This window comes from Herpailurus yagouaroundi, unplaced genomic scaffold (assembly GCF_014898765.1).
Source record: "Herpailurus yagouaroundi ecotype Mexico unplaced genomic scaffold, PumYag 77, whole genome shotgun sequence".
In the NCBI taxonomy this organism is placed as follows: Eukaryota; Metazoa; Chordata; class Mammalia; order Carnivora; family Felidae; genus Herpailurus; species Herpailurus yagouaroundi.
Window position 1 is genome coordinate 4,164,220 of NW_024412388.1, and position 18,684 is coordinate 4,182,903.

General features: G+C 52.4%; 1 protein-coding gene across 9 annotated transcripts in view; it reads right to left on the bottom strand.

Moving 5' to 3' along the window:
- The window catches only part of ACOT7 (acyl-CoA thioesterase 7), a 102,430-nt gene that overhangs the window by 72,609 nt on the left and 11,137 nt on the right, over window positions 1-18,684 (bottom strand). The window contains exon 1 of one of the 9 annotated variants that reach the window (XM_040459777.1): window positions 15,305-15,438. The exons of 3 other annotated variants lie outside the window; for them this stretch is intronic. Coding sequence is in view for 2 of the 6 variants with exons in the window: in XM_040459750.1 (XP_040315684.1) it covers window positions 14,364-14,551 (188 nt within the window). In the remaining 4 variants the exon portion in view is untranslated. Of the gene's footprint in view, window positions 1-4,581; window positions 4,597-12,010; window positions 12,161-13,770; window positions 14,040-14,094; window positions 14,163-14,363; window positions 14,667-15,304; window positions 15,439-18,684 lie in introns of those variants that run through there. 5 more of the 9 variants (XM_040459750.1, XM_040459765.1, XM_040459791.1 and 2 more) reach the window with 5 other exon arrangements.

Consider the following 18,684-nt stretch of genomic DNA (forward strand, 5'->3'; position numbering starts at 1 on the left):
TTTTTTTTCAACGTTTATTTATTTTGGGGACAGAGAGAGACAGAGCATGAACGGGGGAGGGGCAGAGAGAGAGGGAGACACAGAATCGGAAACAGGCTCCAGGCTCCGAGCCATCAGCCCAGAGCCTGACGCGGGGCTCGAACTCATGGACCGCGAGATCGTGACCTGGCTGAAGTCGGACGCTTAACCGACTGCGCCACCCAGGCGCCCCTCTTAATTTATTTTTGAGACAGAGAGAGACAAAGTGTGAGCAGGGGAGGAGCAGAGAGAGAGCGAGACAGAATCGGAAGCAGGCTCCAGGCTCTGAGCTGTCAGCACAGAGCCCGATGTGGGGCTTGAACTCACGGACCGCGAGATCATGACCTGAGCCGAAATTGGACGCTTAACCAACTAAGCCACCCAGGCGCCCCTAAAAAAAATTTTTTTTAAATACAGAACAGGGTCTTTGCAAATGTCATCAAGTTAAGATGAGGTCGTTAGGGTGTGCCCTAATCCAGTGTGCACAGCACCCTTTTGAAAAGAGGGAAATGGACACACGCCGGGGAGCAGGCAGAGACTGGAGTGATACATCCAGAAGCCCAGAAATGGCAGGACACCAGGAGCCACCAGAAGCTGGAAGAGGCAAGAAAGGATCCTCCCCTCGGGCCCTCGGAGGGAGTGTGGCCCTGCCGACAGCAGGCTCCGGGGCTTGTGGCTTGTGGCCTCCGGGCTGTGAGAACATAAATTTCTATTATAAGCCACCCTATGTGTGGTCATTTGTCCTGGCAGGACACTGACACTCACATTCACACTCAGGGGGGCTTTGCCCCATGCACAGAAAACAGCAGGGAGTGACAGGCGAGCCCACAGGACCTGCGGGCGGGGCGGCCTCCCCAGGCCCAGGCGGGGAGCCCAGGCCAGGGGGTGCCCGCACCACAGGGGGCTGTGGTCAGCCTGATTGTCACCCAAACATGTCAGCGCTACAACGTAACAGTGCTGCAGGAGTCCATGGTTACTGGGCTGGAGAGGCCTGCTTCCGTCTCCCATAGTGGAAGCTAGAATAGCTCTCTGAGGCAGAAGGCCGGCTCCACGCACAGCCAGATTTCCGGGACAGATAAAGTCTCCCGGATTTTTCACCTGCACCAAAGACCAGCAGAGCCTCTGGGGGGGTTCAGGTGGGGGCACATGGGGCAGCCAGGGCTAAGGACACCTCACAGACTGTGCAGAAGGTCCCCGGGCCCATCCTTTCTAAATGAGGCTCAAAATAGAGAGGCAATGATGGGTGTCCTGAGCAGGAACAACCCCCAGGAGCTTCTGCCCTGACCTTACCCACAGCGGCAGCTTTCAAGCTTCCTTTGTGCTCAGCGCAGGGGACAGTCGCCTTGGCAGGGAGACAAGGAAGAATAGGGAGTGCCATTCCTGGTGCCCACAGGGTGGGCACGGGCCTTGCCCATGGCACATGTGAAACCTCATGTTTCTATGCGGGCCTCTGCCAACCAGAAGCCCAAGTGACACTGCTTATCCCCTCCAATTTGCTGCCGAGGAAGGTTCCAGGAAAGTTCCTTCAGCCCCAGAGCCCCCCACCCACCCCCCCATCCCCTACAAGAGGCAAGGGAGGAGAAGTGGCTGGGCCAGGAAAAAGTCCCTGGGGCTCTTTCAGGTCCCAGAGCAGGCATGGGGTGGGGGGTACCAATCACACCGAACACCCAGGCTCACACTTTGGCTGGGACAGGGAAATGAACCAGGAGAAGGCTCCAGGGGGTAGCAGACCAGCACCCACTGATCCTGAGAATGCAGAACCTTCAGGGGCTGAGCAGGCAGGACGCTCAGCAGAGCCCTGCCCAACCAGGGAACCGGCTGGCAAGAGAAAGAAACACAGTTGCCATCATTCCTGGGGCTCCAGCCAGGAGGGAGACCGCTGAGCCCCGCGGCTCCACGGCCCCACTCTTCTGGGAACCCGGGGTCTGACCCTGCCGGGCCCCTAGGCCCCCAGGTGTCACGCAGAGACTGGACTTCCCGTCCCAGCCTCCGCTAACCACCTCACATCGGACTCAGCAAGAATCAGGCCAGGCACAAGCTGTCCCTGGCCACACGAAGGGGCCGTGTCCCCTCTACATCGGACCCCTTCAAAGGGCCCCCAGATGGATGCCCCTAAGAGAAGGGGGCGGCGCGTGACTTTGCGGTACCTGCTCATCTGGGAAGCCATACCCGCTGGTTCGCCCCAGATCCCGGGTCCCGAGAGGCAAGGCGGCTAGCGGCGGCCAGAGCACCCACCCTTCCCCACCACAAGCACCGTCCCAACTCCCCGCCACACCAGGCTGCCCAATCTAACCAGGAAGAGGCTGCCTCCCCAATCTGATCCGAAGACTCTACCAAAGGCCAGCTGTCATAGCAACCTCGCTTTGTAAATAATGACAGCGGAGAAGTACATCTTCGAGCCCTCCCGCTGCTGTCCCTGAGATCAAGAAGTCACAGGTGCCTCTCTGAGAAGCGTCTAGGGGGCCCAAGGAGAGGGCAAACGCCCACCCAGACTTTTCTCAGCAGAGGCCGGGCCCCAGGCCTGGATCCCCTGCAAGCCTTCTGAGCCTCCCAAGACGCAGACAGGAGAGGAGGGTCTCGGGCCAGAGGGAGACTCACAGCAAGAGGTCACAGTTGGTGCAGAGCCCCACATCCTGCTCAGAGGGGCTGGCATCTGACACCTGTCCCCGAAGCTACCTCCTGGAGGTCGAGGATCCAGGTGACCCACTGGCTCTGCCAGCCCCGGCACTCCCCTGGCTGGCACCCCCACCCCCACACAGACCTGCCTCCTCCCCTCTCCGGTACCAGGCTGCCAGGGACAGACCTTCCGTCTCCCCTCCCGCTGGGTGCCAGGCAAGCCGTCAGAGTGGCCGAGGAGCACGCGTGACAGTGGCAGTCCTGGGAGAGGAGGCCGGATGTGTAATTATTACCCCCGCGTCCCAGGGCACCTCCACACAAGGCCACTTTCCCCGGAATCCCGCAGCCAGGACACTGGGCAGAGCAGAGCCTCCATCCATCGGGCAGGCTGATGGCCGCCACCAATGAATGAATCTGCCCGCAAGCCACCTGAGAGAGTCCTTCCTGAAACCTGTCATCCCGGCTCGGCTCCTGGGCACCGGTCCACCTCACCGGCAGGGCGACTCTGGCAGGTTTTGTGCTCGAGGGGTAAAGCGAGAACAGAGCAAGCTGGGCCCGCTGCTCACTCACACACAGCCCTCACCAGAGGCCCGGCCCGCTCCCGGCTCCCAGCGGCCTCCCGGAAGTGCAGACAAATTACACCTAAAGGTCCAGGTACCATTGTCCCCAGTCATCCCACGTGTGTGCAAAGAGAGAGAGAAGGAAAACTCCAGACTGACCAACAGCACAGAGCCTGGTTCCACAGGGAGGCCGGCCGGCCGGCCGGGGCAGGAAGTGGCAAGGCTGTCCTCGGGCAAGAGGGCCCCTGAAGGGATAAGGGGACCTGCCGGCCACACCCAAAATGTCTACCTGGAGCGGGGAGTCAGGGCAGAATCTGGGCCGAAAACCTTCCCCAAAAGCCTTCCCCGCCCACACCGCCTGACGGGGGCCCTGGTGGGAGGGCAGACCTCCTTCGGCTTCCTGGCTGTCCCTGACGGTGCTTGATCCTGAGTAGAAATGACCCCATTTGCAGGGAGGTCCGAGGACTATTCCTGTAGGACATGGCCTGGGGCCATCCTGCTCACTGCTGTGTCCCCGGGCCGGCACCGGGCCGGTGCAGCTGGCACCGGGCCGGGCACACAGCAAAGTGCCATGAATAGGTGTCAAATCAGGGAGTGAGCCAGTGCCTGGGAGACACAGAATGGACAGAGGCCCCCACTCCATCGTCCTATTCCCCTCCAGTCAGCTGGGTGCTTAGGCCCTGCGTGCACCCAGCCAGCAGCCTGCCCCACGCCTCCTCGCCTGGACCAAGAGGTCAAAAGCGTTGCTCCCCGAGGCCACTAAGGACGCAGACTCCCATAGTGGGTTCTGGGTGCCCCCTAAGAGAGCTGTGTGCTGGGTCTGGTCAAACCCATCTGTCACCTTCAGGTCAGAGAAAAGGCCCCAAGGCCAAAGGTGCCCACTCTGGCCTCGGGGCATCCCACAGCCATGTGTCCAGACACCACAGCCCTTCCCACTCCACAACCACAACCAGGGACCCCCCCCCACCCCAGGTAGCGCCACTCCCAGCCATCCCACAGGTTCTTACAGCTTGGCTTTCTCCCTAAGACAGGCCTCGTCAGCTCCTTTCCTGAACACTTTTAGGGACACACCTCGCCGAAGCAGAAGCATGGTCTCTGTTAGCCCCTTCTGGAGCTGTGGCCAGATGGGACCAGAGGGGGGCCTCGGCCTGGATGCTATGCCCTTTGGACTTGGCCCCATTCCTCAATGCAGGCATCGCAGCCTCCCTAAGCAACGCTGGCTTCTCTCCCCCTTGGTCCCAACCCTGGGTGTGCTGGGCACACTGCCCACGCCAGGCGACGGGTGGCCACCCCATCACTCCCATGACCTTTTCCAATCCCTTACAATCACAGGAAATTGAGTCAAAAGAGTCGCTGGAAACTACCCACTTCAGGCCCCAACTTTTACCTGTGAGGAAATCAGGCACACAGGAGGCCAGAGGCTTGCCCAGGCCCATATCAGGTAGACCTGGGGGACAGGGCACTCGGCACCTTCACGATGGTGTCCTGGGAGGGGGCCGGGCCCGGGGCCAAGGGAGACGCACCCTCCTGCACGCTTCGGACCTATCATCAAAACACCACCCAGGTGACGCAGTTGACGACGCACATGCAGACGAGAACCGGGCACGACTTGCCCCACCAGGTTCGTTCTCAGTTATGGAAAGATCGTGAAGATACACAAGAGAAACAGTCCTCACGGGAGCACACGGGGGGGTCCTACAACCAGCGGGCACCTGAACAAGGGATCTGGGATCGAGAAGTCAGCCCTCGCTGGGCTGGGCTGGGCTGGGCTGACGGAGCACACGGTGCTGTGACGCGGGGCTGGCCATGCAGGAAGAGGCACCCAAATCCACGACCAGGAAACGCTTTGAAACAAGCCGCTGAGTTAAGACCCTATTGTCACCATTAGAGGGAAGACAGTTTTCAGACTTGGAATGACCCACTAATGACAGGCACAATCAGTTACTTAACATCTGGATACAGGGATACAACCTAAACCAGAAGAACCAAGATTTTAAAAACAAACAAACAAACAAACAAAACCAAAACACAGAAAGGGAATGAGGGAAATCTGCAGGAAGTGACACAACCAGGGGCACCTGGGTGGCTCAGTCGGTTGGGCGTCCAACTTCGGCTCAGGTCAGAATCTCTTACTCTGTGACTTTGAGCCCCGCGTTGGGCTCTGTGCTGACCGCTCGGGGCCCGGAGCCTGCTTCGGGTTCTGTGTCTCCCTCTCTCTCTGTCCCTCCCCTGCTCATGCTGTCTCGCTCTCTGTCTCTCTCTCTTAAAAATAAACATAAAAAAAATTTTTTTAAATGACACAACCAAGTGAAATATCTAAAAGTCCACCATGGCTCAGTCAAATCAGCAAGGACCATACCTCACCTCCGCAGGCCTCCACGGCCACACTGACCGAGCCATTAACAGGCCTTTCCACAGAAAGGAATCGTTTGTTGTCAGCCTTATGAGTAAATAATTTCAAAGTTAAATAACCATGAGGTGGTTCCTCATGTTCTAAATTAACCAAGAACTATTTAAAAAAAAATTTTTTTTAACGTTTATTTATTATTGAGAGACAGAGAGAGACAGAGCATGAGCAGGGGAGAGGCAGAGAGAGGAGGAGACAGAATCCGAAGCAGGCTCCAGGCTCTGAGCTGTCAGCACAGAGCCTGACGCGGAGCTCGAACTCACGAACTGTGAGATCATGACCCGAGCCAAAGTCGGACACTCAACCGACTGAGCCACCCAGGCGCCCCAACCAAGAACTATTTTAAACGATACAACCAGACATCCGGAAAGGTTCACAGCAATATTATTCGTCGTAGCCAAAAAAGGTGGGAAGGACCCAGATGCCCATCACAGATGAACGGATAAATAAGAAGTGGTCTCTCCAAGCAATGGGATATGATTTGACTCTAAGAAGGAATCAAGTAGTAATGTATACTACCACATGGAAGAATCTTGAACAAGTGCTGCTGAGCACAAGAAGCCAGTCACAAAAGGCCTGATTCTATTCACAGGAAACGTCCAGAACAGGCAAATCCAGACTGGTGGTTGCCAGGGCCTGGGAGAGGTGAATGGGGAGTAATAGCTAACAGGCACAGCGTTTATTTTGGGGGTGAATAAAACGTTCTGGAATTCAAGAACTGTGATGGTTGTACAACCTGGTGAATATACCAGAAAACACTGAACTGTCCTCAAGAGTAAATGAACTTACAGGACATGAGTTGTATCACGATAAAGCTGTTACACCTGTTTGCAGACAGCTGTGGAGAAATAGGCCCATCCCTCCACTTCCAGAACTTCCTGCGTTGGCCAGACCTCCAAAGACTCACTTGGCCGAGGAAGAGCGCTCTAGGAATGTAGCCCAAAGAAAACCACACACAGCTGGACATGGCAGGCTGCAGCCACAGTGTTTCTGATACTAAACAAAGTCCAGCTAGCTCAGGGGGCCCTGGGCATGGGCGAGGTTGCGTCTGGTGTGCATTTCTCTGGAATTAAGTGGCAACCCTTCTGTTCAGCTTTCAAAGGCATCTGGAAGCTGACAAAGGCCGAGAGACGCATCAGGCTCTCTGCTGTCAGCTTGAAGCCTGCTTCTGATCCTCGGTCCCCCTCTCTCTCTGCCCCTCACCTGCTCGCCCTGTCTCTCTCTCTCAAAAATAAAAACATAATAATAATAATTTTTAAAAACTTAAAAAAAAAAAGAGTAAGAGGCAAGCCACGGACCGGGAGGAAACGTTTACAAAACACGTATCTGATGAAGGACTTGTATCCAAAATAAACGAAGAGCTCTTAAAATTCTATGATAACAACCAATATGAAAACGGGCAAAAGGTATGGGCACCTCATGAAACAAGACACACAGACGGTAAATAAGCATATGGGAAGATGTGCACCATCACAGGCCACCAGGGGACTGCAAATTAGAACCACAGCAGTGACACCACTGTCAGGAGTGGAACAGCAGGACCTCTCTCACTGCTGGTGGGGACGCAACACAGTGTGGCCGCTTTGGAAGACGGTTTGGCAATTTCCTACAAAACTAACTACCCGGGGTGCCTGGGGGGGCTCAGTCAGTTAGGCGTCCAACTTCAGCTCAGGTCATGATCTCTCAGTCTGTGAGTTCGAGCCCCGCGTCGGGCCCTGTGCTGACAGCTTGGAGCCCGGAGCCTGCTTCAGATTCTGTGTCTCCCTCTCTCTCTGCCCCTCCCTTGCTCATGCTCTGTCTCTGTCTTTCAAAAACAAATAAATGTTAAAAAAAATTTTTTTTAACCGAACTGTACCCTTTAATTTTAACTAACTATATTCTACTCTCTACTGCATTAATGATGTAAAATTTAGTAGGTACATGGAAGCAATTAAAGAAAAATCAAGTAAAAAAAAACTATTGTTGGTTTGAATTGTTGGTTATTGAATTAAGAATCTTAGTGGGGCGCCTGGGTGGCTCAGTTGAGCGTCCCACTCTTGATCGCAGCTCAGGTCAGATCTCACGGTTTGTGAGTTCGAGCCCCACATCGGGCTCCACACTGACAACACACAGCCTGCTTGGGATTCTTTCTCTCTCCTTCTCTCTCCCCTCCCCCACTCGCATGCACTCTCTCTCTCTCAAAACAAACTTTAAAAAAAAAGAATAAAAATTTTAAAAAAAGGATCAATAACCACGATCGAGTGGGATTTGATCCAGAGACTCAAGGATGATTCAATATCCTACAAATCAATCAACGTGACATACCACAAGAACAAAAAAATGAAGGAAGAAGTGAAATCGACCAAAACAAATCATACAAATACTGTATGATTTTCCTTATGCGTAGAATCTAAAAAAATAAAACAAAAAACCAACAAGATAACAGACTCATAAATAGAGACAAATATCATCAAGAATAGTGTAATAACTCCGTATGGTAACAGACGGTCACGGCACTTAGGGTGAACATTTCGTCACGTATGTAAATGTCCATCCACTATGTTGTACACATGAAACTAATACAATAGTGTGACAACTACGCTCAATTAAAAAAAAGAATATTGGCAACATGTTTCAGATACCACGGGATCAATTAGGCAGCTTCAGGCTGGTTTGTGAGTGTTACCACCTCAGCTTTCATAAGGCACACGACATAGTGGGCTCAGCCTGTCATCAACGGAGGCAGAGCACCAATCAAACAGGACTCAGTTTCCTGAGACACGGGAGGACACCAGAAAGCAGTGTCGCCGTTAAAGCTCTGGATTCCAAACACAAGCCACATCTGAGGGAACACACCACCAGCACAGCCAAAAACACACACAAAAAGTGTGGCATTTACTGAGAATGATGGCCACCCACGCTCGCTCACCCTGATCAGTTACAAGGCTACAATTTCCATCTGCTAAGTGCCCACAAGGTAATGAAATATTTAGCTGGCTCAAAGAGAGACTGAATTGGAAGCCTGGGGACTTTCAATAGGTGGAGAGAGGGGCAGGGTACGTCTCCAGCACGCCCCCTACAGACCCCAGCTGGGGTGTGCCAAGGCAGGCCAGGACAGGGGTTGAGGGATCAGAAACGAACCCCAAGCATTTTCCAGTCCCGTGCCCTGAATGACAGCAAAGCACTCACACCAGGTGCCCTTCTAAGACCCATCAGACAAATCTTAACGGGGGCGAGGACTTCAGGGTCTTCTCCCAGACCCAGGGAGCAACGCCCTGACCTCGCGGCATCAGGACACGCATGTTCCCTAAGGCTCAGAGACGCCCTCAGCATCGTGCTGAGTTTGGGAGACACATCACACCTTAGACTTTTAATCCTACCCATTCATAAGCCAAAGTAAACAACAGGCCATTTCTGGGGCAGCGGGCGGGCTGGAGCTGTCTCCACCACCTGCCCCCTCCCTTTACAGCAACATTTGCCCCTGGTCAGGGCAGGCGATGAGGTACAGAGAACTCGGTGTCGAGACCTGGGTTTCAGTGTCCACTGGTCACTCCCGCACTCGGTTTACCCTATCTGTAAAACGAGGGTGATTCCTGTGCACCCCCTCCCCCCCCCGGGGCTGAGAGCTACGCAAGCGAGCTTGAAGGGTGCAGGGTGCAGATGGGAGCCGGGGCGAGCTCTCAGAACGCAGGTTTTGCCCCTGAACACAGGGCCGCTCCCCTGTCAGCTGATGTCAGGCTTTGCTCCACATGAAGACGGTGAGAAAATAAGTTTTATTACAAAAGCGGTTCTTTCTCCCGATGCTTCAACCTCCCAGTCTGATGTTATCTCCCCGGCTGGATTAAAATTCTGATTTGCTAGGGCGCCTGGGTGGCTCAGTTGGTGAAACATCTGACTTTGGCTCAGGTCATGATCTCGCAGTTCATGAGTTCAGGCCCCATGTCCACCTCTGTGCTGACAGCTCAGAGCCTGGAGCCTGCTTCGGATTCTGTGTCTCCCTCTCTCTGTCTCCCACTCACACTCTGTCTCCCTCTCAAAAATAAATAAACATGAAAAAGAAAATTCTAATTTCCCTGGGGCACCTGGGCAGCTCAGTTAGTTAAGCATCTGACTTTGGCTCAGGTGGTGATCTCTTAGTTCGTGAGTTCAAGCCCCTCATTGCACCGGGCTGTCTGCTCTCAGCTGTCTGCTCTCAGCACAGAGCCCGCTTTGGATCCTCTGTCTCTCTCTCTCTCTCTCTCTCAAAATAAATAAATAAACTTAAAAAAAAAAAGGCCCTAAAATTCTGATTTGCTTGTAATGTCCAATTAAATGTCTCACAGGGCCACAGGGCACACTCAAGGCCATGACTGCTACAGGCAACTTCCCACCTCCCAGGGTTTTTAAACACCCTTTATTATTTTTTTATGTTTATTTGTTTATTTTTAATTATTTTTTAATTAAAAAAAATTTTAATGTTTTTATTTGTTTTTGAGACAGAGAAACAGAGCACAAGCAGGGGAGGGGCAGAGAGAGAGGGAGACACAGAATCCGAAGCGGGCTCCAGGCCCCGAGCTGTCAGCACAGAGCCCGACGTGGGGCTCAAACCCACGGACTATGAGATCACGACCTGAGCCAAAGCCCGATGCCCAACCGACTGAGCCACCCAGGTGCCCCAATGTTTATTTATTTTTGAGAGAGAGGCAGAGACAGAGTGCAAGCAGGGGAGGGGCAGAGAGGGAGGGAGACACAGAATCTGAAGCAGGCTCCAGGCTCCAAGCTGTCAGCACAGAGCCCAATGCGGAGCTCGAACTCACGAACTGTGAGATCATGAGCTGAGCCTAAGTTAGATGTTTCACCGACTGAGCCACCCAGGCGCCCCATAAACACCCTTTATTATTTTTTAATGTTTATTTTTGATAGAGAGAGACATGAACAGGGGAGGGGCAGAGAGAGAGAGGAGACAGAGGATCAGAAGCAGGCCCAGCACTGACAGCAGCGAGCCCAATGTGGGACTCAAACTCACAAACTTTGAGATCATGGCCTGAGCCGAAGTTGGACGCTCAACTGACTGAGCCACCCAGGTGCCCCTTAAACACCCTCTAGATGGGCAGTCACGCCTGCTGGACCTGCCCCACAGCAAGCCCAAGCCTAAGGGAGGAAATTCAGGGCACCAGGGGGTTCTGCCTGTCTGGCACAGCCCAGGAAGTTCCCCAACGGGGACCTGCCGCACGGGAGGCCTGTACACGAGGCTGCCACCTGCCTGGGACAGGCTGGTCACAGCACGACGCTGCAAGGGGGCGGGGAAGGCCGGAAGGGGGCGGGGTTGGTATTCAGGGAGGGGAAGCGGAACCATAGACCCAGGCTGAGACCCCACACAGCCGCCAGGAAGCACAGCCTAGTCCTGAAATGAAACCACGTGTGTGATGGACACTCCACATTCTACAGGGTGCAACTTTTACTGTCGGTGGACTTTTGCTTCTGTCCTCAGGGTCAGGGATAACCCGGGGGTGCGGGCCAGGTGGGTGGCTTTAGCCCTGCACTCACCAGCCTGGGACCCCGACAAGTCCCGGGACCCCGACAAGTCCTGGGACCTCGGAAGAAGGGGTGGGTCCACCTCAAAAGAACAAAGCTGGACCCTTACCTCACAGATTCAAAATAGGTAAAGCTCTGAACAGAAGGGCTGAGGCTGAACGAAAACATACAGGTAAGGCTCTGTGACCCTGAGTCTGGCAACGGTTTCTTAGGCGTGACGATAAGAGTACAAGCAACCAAAAAATAAAAAACCGAAACTAGACTACATGAAAATGTCAAAACTTCTGCGCTTCGAGGGACACCTGGGTGGCTCAGTCGGTCGAGCGTCTGGCTCGTGACTTTGGCTCAGGTCATGATCTCACGGTTCGTGAGGCTGATCCCCGCATCGGGTTCTGTGCTGATGGCATGAGGCCTGCTTGAGATTCTCTGTCTCCCTCTCTCTCTCTGCCCCTCCCCCACTCATGCACGAGCATGTGTGCTCTCTCTCTAAATAAACATGCAAAAGTAAAAAAAGGTTTGTGCTTTAAGACAGAACATCCAAAGTGAAAAGACTGAACGGGAGAAAATCTCTGCAAACCATGTATCTGAGAAGGGTCTTATCTCTAGAAGACAGAAGGAAGTCTTAACAACTCAGTAACAGAAAGACAAATACGCCGAATGAAAAACAGGTAAAGAAACAAAACAGCCAAGTTGTACAAATGGCTGATAAGCACTCCGCATCGTTACTCAACAGAGAAATTCAAATCTAAGCCACAAGGAGATAGGCGGCTGCAATCCAAAAGGCAAATACCCAGCACGGAGGGGGATGTGGACCGCCCCCGCACTGCTGGGGGAGGGGGGGAAACAGCCCAGTTGGAAAACACCCCGGAAGTTGAACAGAGTAAGCTCATGACCCAGCAATTCTACTCCTACTCACACGGCCTCTGACCCCCAAGGTGAGGGTTCTTCTCTTCTGCACCACCAGCTGGGTGTCCTACAATTCAACGCAGTTCTGACAGTTCTAACAGCCCAGAGGTAGCGCAGACCCCATCCAAAGTTCAAGGGCTCCAGGCTGTCCCTGCTTCCACGCCCCTCTCAAGTCCCAGGCCGCCTGAACTTCTGACAAACTGGCTCTAGACTTTGGGGTTCCCACAAAAATCTCCTCCGGTTGGATCATTTGCTGGAGCAGCTCACAGGACTCAGGCAAACTTTGCTTTATTCACATTTACCGGTTTGTTGTAAAGGATTCAGCTCAGGAACAGCCAGATGGAAGAGGCGCAAAGCACAAGGTGTGGGGTGGGGTCAGGCACGCTGCCCTTCCGACACCTCCATGTGTTCGGCAACCCGGGAGCTCTCCCAACTCCACTGTTCCGGGTCTTTATGGCGGTCACGATGGAGGCATTGGTGATTAACTCAACCTCCAGGCCTCCCTCCCCCCACCGCCATCCCCAGATAGGAGGTGGGGCTGAAAGTTCCACCCCTGTAAGGCAGCCTGCGCCAGGCTGGCCACCAGTCCCCATCCTGAAGCTATCTAAAAGGCTCCCGGCCACCTCGCATCTCATCAGCATACCAAAGATACACTCACACTGGAAGAATTTCAAGTGTCTGAGGAACTCTGTGCCAGGACCCAGGGATAAAGACTAAATACCTTTGTCTTATTAAGCCACACTAGGTATACATTCAAGAGACATCAACGCACACGTCCCCACAACAGCTTGAACAGGAACATTCATAGTAACGTTACGCATAATAGATGAAAGGTGGAAACACGGCAAGGTCCATCAGCTGGCAAATGGACATGCAAAATGCGGTATGTCCCCGCACGGTGAATTATTATGAAAGAAGCATGGATACACGCATGATGAAAACATCATGCTATGTGAGAGAAGCCAGATACAAAACACCATGTTGCATGATTCCACTTATCTGGAATGTCCAGAAGAGCCGAACTTGCCCAGAAAGAAAAATAGATGGAGGCGGTGTAAAAATTAATAAAAATTGAATTAACAAAAAATAAAAAAATATTTATTCGGGTCAGGTCATGATCACACAGTTCGTGGGTTCGAGCCCTGCATCGGGCTCTGTGCTGACAGCTAGGGGCCTGGAGCCTGCTTTGGATTCTGTGTCTCCTTCTCTCTCTGCCCTTCCCCTGCTCATGATCTGTCTCTCTCTCTCTCTCTCTCTCTCTCAAAAATAAAAAAATAAACATAAAAAAAATTTTTTAAATAAAAAAATTCATAAGCCTCGTTTGTAATGGAGTCGGGAGGCCAGCAGGGGGAGGTCTCACACCCCACAGACCCAGCAGGAGGAGAGGTATCCTCAGGTCCCACCACACCCCTCCTGCTTGACCACAGGCAGGCCCCAGAAAGGCTCTCCTCCAGCTCCAGCAACAGCCCAGCCAAGGAGAGATTGTCAGAGTTCAGCCAATGGGAAGCCGCTACACTTCCAACTCCCAGTTTGCTCCAAAGGACAGCCCTCCCAGGCCGCCCACCCCTTCCCTCTATAAAGGTTACTCTGTTCTCCAGACTTGCCAGTGGTTTCACAGAAGCTTGCTTGTCTGGAGTTGTAATTCTCTGCTATTCCCAAAGAAACCCGTTTTTGCTGGCTAAACTGTACCCTTCAGTGGATGAGTCCTTTGGAACACGGATTACATTTCGATAAATAAAGCTGGTACGAAGTAGAGGGTGATATACTCACCGAACAAAGTTTCTGTAAAGTTTGAAATAAACATAGGAAGGCCACGGTAACAGCACAACGTTGTGCTGCTGAAGATGAGCCCATCGTGCGAGGACAGCTCTGCTGCCCTGCGTAAGCTTCTGTTCCAAAAATCGCAGCTTGAGCCCCTGCCCCCGGAGACAGCAGATGCCCCCACGGCCCCAGACTCCTCGGCAGCAGGTGCCCAGGGAGGGATGAACGCGCACAGCTGCTGGCACGTGCGGTGCTTCAATTTCCACACCTGCCTCCTTCCCTCAAAGGTGCCAGCTGCCCAGAGCCCAGAGCCCACCAATCCCGAAAGCCTACCTCCTCCAACAAAGCCTGGGGGGGGCTTCGACTGGGCCCCGGCAGGGAAGCATGCTAGGTTTCCACTTGGATGAACACATTAGTGGGCATGCTCAGTCAAGCAGTTCACTGAACACCCGGTGCTCCAATGGCCCCTCCAAACCGTCAACAATAAATCCTGAGTCATGTGGCCCATGGCTCCAGGGCGGGCTGCCCAGTCTGCCTTGCATGCTGGACACCAGCGGGAAGAAGGCGCTGCTGTGGGCACAGAAATGTCCTTGTCATCCTACCTTGCAGTGATACAGGGTCGAGACAGCAGATTAGACCTGGTTTCAACAGCCTGGACGGAAGCCCAGCATTTCTCCCCAGGACCCTGGGAGCTCCTGGGCCCCAGATTCTCCCAGGTGGCTGCCTGCCTGCTGAGCTCGCGGAGGTGGAGGCGGAGGCGGAGGCGGAGGGTGTAGACTAGCAGCTTCATCTTGCAGCGAGTGGTCAGTTCACCCAGTTCTCAGCACAAGGCTTAGCAGCCCCCACTCCCGTCTCCCCAGGGGGCCTGACCCCACCCAGAGCCCTCCAGACAGGAATGCAGATGTCCCTCTCCCCGGAGCCTCCCCCTGGGGCTGCCCCTCCTCCCATGAGTCCACAGTCAAACTGGCAGTTCTGCTTCCGGAAGCATCTCACAGGATGCTTCTCTGCAACTCCAGTGACGCAAGGAATTCATGACTTGGCCTGAAGTCATAGAGCTTGGCTGTCTCCTGAGCAAAGGAGGAAGGCGACAACAGGCCCACCACCTGTCTGCGGGATAGCAGCGTGACCATTCACAAAGGAAAAAGGCACAGAGTGGAGTCGGGAAGCTAGGAGGGGAAGCTACAGCACTTGGCGTCAATGACAATTACAGATTCCAACAGAAGGATCAGCTAAGTGCCTCCACGGAAAACCCTGTACCTTGCATCTTCCACAAGAACTTGACCACCCCTGCAACCCAGCCAATGAGAAACCCTCATCCCCCTGGGCTCTGGCTTTTCTCCAGTGGACTTTCACTCAGAACCCCCCTCCCAACTTCCTCCTCCTCCACCTCCTCCCCCCTCCCCATAATATTCCTTTCCTCTGTTGGACTTGCCTTTGTTGGTTTTGCCACGGCTTGCTTGTCCCAACTTGCAACTCTCTGCTCTTCCCAAATAAGCCCATTTTTGCTGATAAAATAGCTGACTTTTCTTATTTCTAAGGTCACCATTTTTTTGGTGATCAGAAGTGGGATCCAGAGGCGACCCCCCAACAACTCCGGGGCTGGTGGACACAAAGGTGCCAGTGCCCCCAAAGCCAACACGGGTCACGGCTTTCTTGCTGACCCTGGAGTGCAAGGGCAAGTTTTCTCCTGGATTTCAAGCTCCACTCTCTGGGTGTGAGCTCTCCTGGCTGTATTCAGGATCTATTTTAAGGCTTTGCCCTTTCAGAGTTCTCACTTGGACTTTGGTCGGACTTTTGTTTGGAACTGTGCTGTGTAGGACGTTTGCTTTCTGCTTTCTGCTTCAGATTCTGTGTCTTCCTCTCTCTCTGGCCCTCCCTGTTCGCCCACTGTATCTCTCTCTCTCTTAAAAATAAATAAACATTAAAAAAAAAACTAAAAACAAAAAGAAAAGAGAAAAGAAACAGGATCCCAGGCATCAAAACTGGGGACGCCCATCCCCCGTTTCTGGGATACACTTGGTTTTATGTTTAAAAACTATGGTCCCCCCCAAAAAAATTTAAAAAAAGAATAATAATAAATAAATTAAATAAATAAATAAATAGAAACTATGGTCCCTCCTCGTGCACAGTTCTAATTAAATGGACCACCTTTTTTTTTAAATTTTTTTTTAAATGTGTATTTATTTTTGAGAAAGAGAGAGAGAGGCAGAGCTCGAGCAGGGGAGGGGCAGAGAGAGAGGGAGACACAGAATCCGAAGCAGGCTCCAGGCTCTGAGCTGTCAGCACAGAGCCTGACGCAGGGGCTCAAACCCATGGACCGTGAGATCATGACCGAAGCTGGAGTAGGATGCTCAACCGACTGAGCCACCCAGGCGCCCCTTAAATGGACCAACTTAACCAAAAGTAATTTAGAACATCAGTGGCCATTATGAGGAACTTTTCAGTTCCACAAACTTACGCTTCTCAAAACTAAACTGGATAGCCAGGCTCTAAAACTGTCATGACTGAATGGGATGTCTATCTGGACTGGAATTCTGAAGGTTCCAAACATTATCAGGAATCCAGAACTGCCTTTGCAAAACACACTTTCTGGACTGAGGTAAACGAACAGTTAAAGACAAAGAGGCTTCAGGGCACCTGGCTGGCTCAGTGGAGCCTTCGACTCTTGATCTCTGGGTTCTGAGCTCAAGCCCCACACTGGGTGCAGTTTCCATAAATTAATTAAATTATATATGTGTGTGTGTGTGTGTATATATATATATATATATATATATATATATATATATAAACAAAAAGGCTTCTGGGGCCTCCTTCCCCTCCCCCCCGTCCTCTTTGTCTCAGGGCACACGGCAGACACCTTGCGCTCCAGGCCCACCGTCCTCCTTCCCTTCTGTACCACCTTCACCTCCTCTACATCCTCAGTTTCCCCATTCCAATTCCCTTGCCGATTTTCCATCTTCCTTTGACTCTCTGCCTGCTTCTTCCTATCCTGAACCTATTCAAACATGCCTCTTTGGGCCTGGGTGTCTCAGTTGATTGAGTGTCCGACTCCTGATTTCAGCTGAGGTTTGTGGGTTCAAGCCCCACACCAGGCTGTGCTGACAACACGGAGCCTGCTTAGGATTCTCCTTTCTCTCTCTCTCTCTCTCTCTCTCTCTCTCTCTCTCTCTCTGCCCCTCCCCCTCCAAAATAAGTAAATAAACATTTTAAAATATATTTTAAAATAACAATAAGGGGCGCCTGGGTGGCGCAGTCGGTTGAGCGTCCGACTTCAGCCAGGTCACGATCTCGCGGCCCGTGGGTTCGAGCCCCGCATCAGGCTCTGGGCTGATGGCTCAGAGCCTGGAGCCTGTTTCCGATTCTGTGTCTCCCTCTCTCTCTGCCCCTCCCCCATTCATGCTCTGTCTCTCTCTGTCCCAAAAATAAATAAACGTTGAAAAAAAAAAATTTAAATAACAATAAAATAAAATGCACCTCTTTAAAGCTAAGTCTCCTTTGGATCCTATAAGGATCCAAATAAACCCCACATTTCTTACATTCCCTAGACTAAGGCTGAATTTTGAGCCATAGTTAAAGAGTTTCCTAAAGTGACGAAGGACCCCCCCCCCCCCCCCCACAGGTTTGCTGAAGAATTTAACACACGTATTCACACTTGCCAACCTAGTTTCTCAGAGTTCTATCAATTAGTCCACATGGCTCAGAGGTGAGGGCCAGGCCAAACTCTGGATGAAACTAGCCCAATGGGATCATCCTGAAAGGGAAATAGAGAAACAGACCCCTAACTCTGGCAAGATGCTAGAACACTTCCCGGAAATCTCCAGGGAGCAAGTATAGTAGCCTTTCCTAAAACTGTTGGTTGAAACAAAAGTCAGGCTTACACACAAAAGCCTGATGAACCTGTTCATGACTATTATAGTCAACTCCAAATTGTCTTTAAAGAAAATTCTGGTCTTCCCTTAGATGTTGAATCCACCCAGGAAGCATTTAACTATGTTTATGAATGGGCTGAACTGGGATTTTTTTTTTCTTTCTTTTAGTTAAAAGGACCAGGATGGAATGGGAAACTATGTCCACTGCCAACTGAGTTAGTCTGGCAAACCCGTTCACTTACACCTGTGATGAGTCTCCTAATAAACCACTAAAATTCTCAGTTTTCAATTCCAGCAAATGAAGTCCCTGAACAATACCAAAACCTCCTAGTTTCAGCTATTTTTGCAAAGGGCCAGGACATTGGGATAAAACTGCTATCATGTTGGGGCGCCTGGGTGGCTCAGTCGGTTGAGCGTCCCACTTCGGCTCAGGTGATGATCTCGCGGTTCGTGAGTTTGAGCCCCACGTCAGGCTCTGTGCTGATGCCTCGGAGCCTGGAGCCCGCTTCGGATTCTGTGTCTCCCTCTCTCTCTGCCCCTCCCCCACTCGCAATCCGTGTGTGTGTGTGTGTGTGTGTGTGTGTGTGTGTGTGTGTCTCTCTCTCAAAAATAAACAAACATTAAAACTGCTATCACGCTAAGCACTGTGGGCACCGCATCCCTCCAGCCGGTCTTTCCAACGTCCTCCTAATTCCCAACGTTGGGCTCCAAGGAGCTACAGGGGCTCTTGACACAAGCCACTGGCTGCTATGAGGGACTCCAACTTGCCCTCTACAGGACTTTCGTCTAGGACTTCCGAGCAATAAGTAACGTGGTCATCCCTCGGCACCTGCTGCCCCTCCCACCACTGCACGCTAGTGACATCTGTTCCCAGAGAAAGCTAGTTTTTCACCGTATTTGATCCATGTGGTGCATCTTTGGTATTCCAGTTGGTAAGGATAGCCACTATTCTCTTTACTTTCACTTGGGAGCATAAACACATTTGGACAGAAATGCCCCAGGGTTCCAGCGGGTCCTTACTTTTCAAAGATCTTAAAAGCTGACTTGGATGATA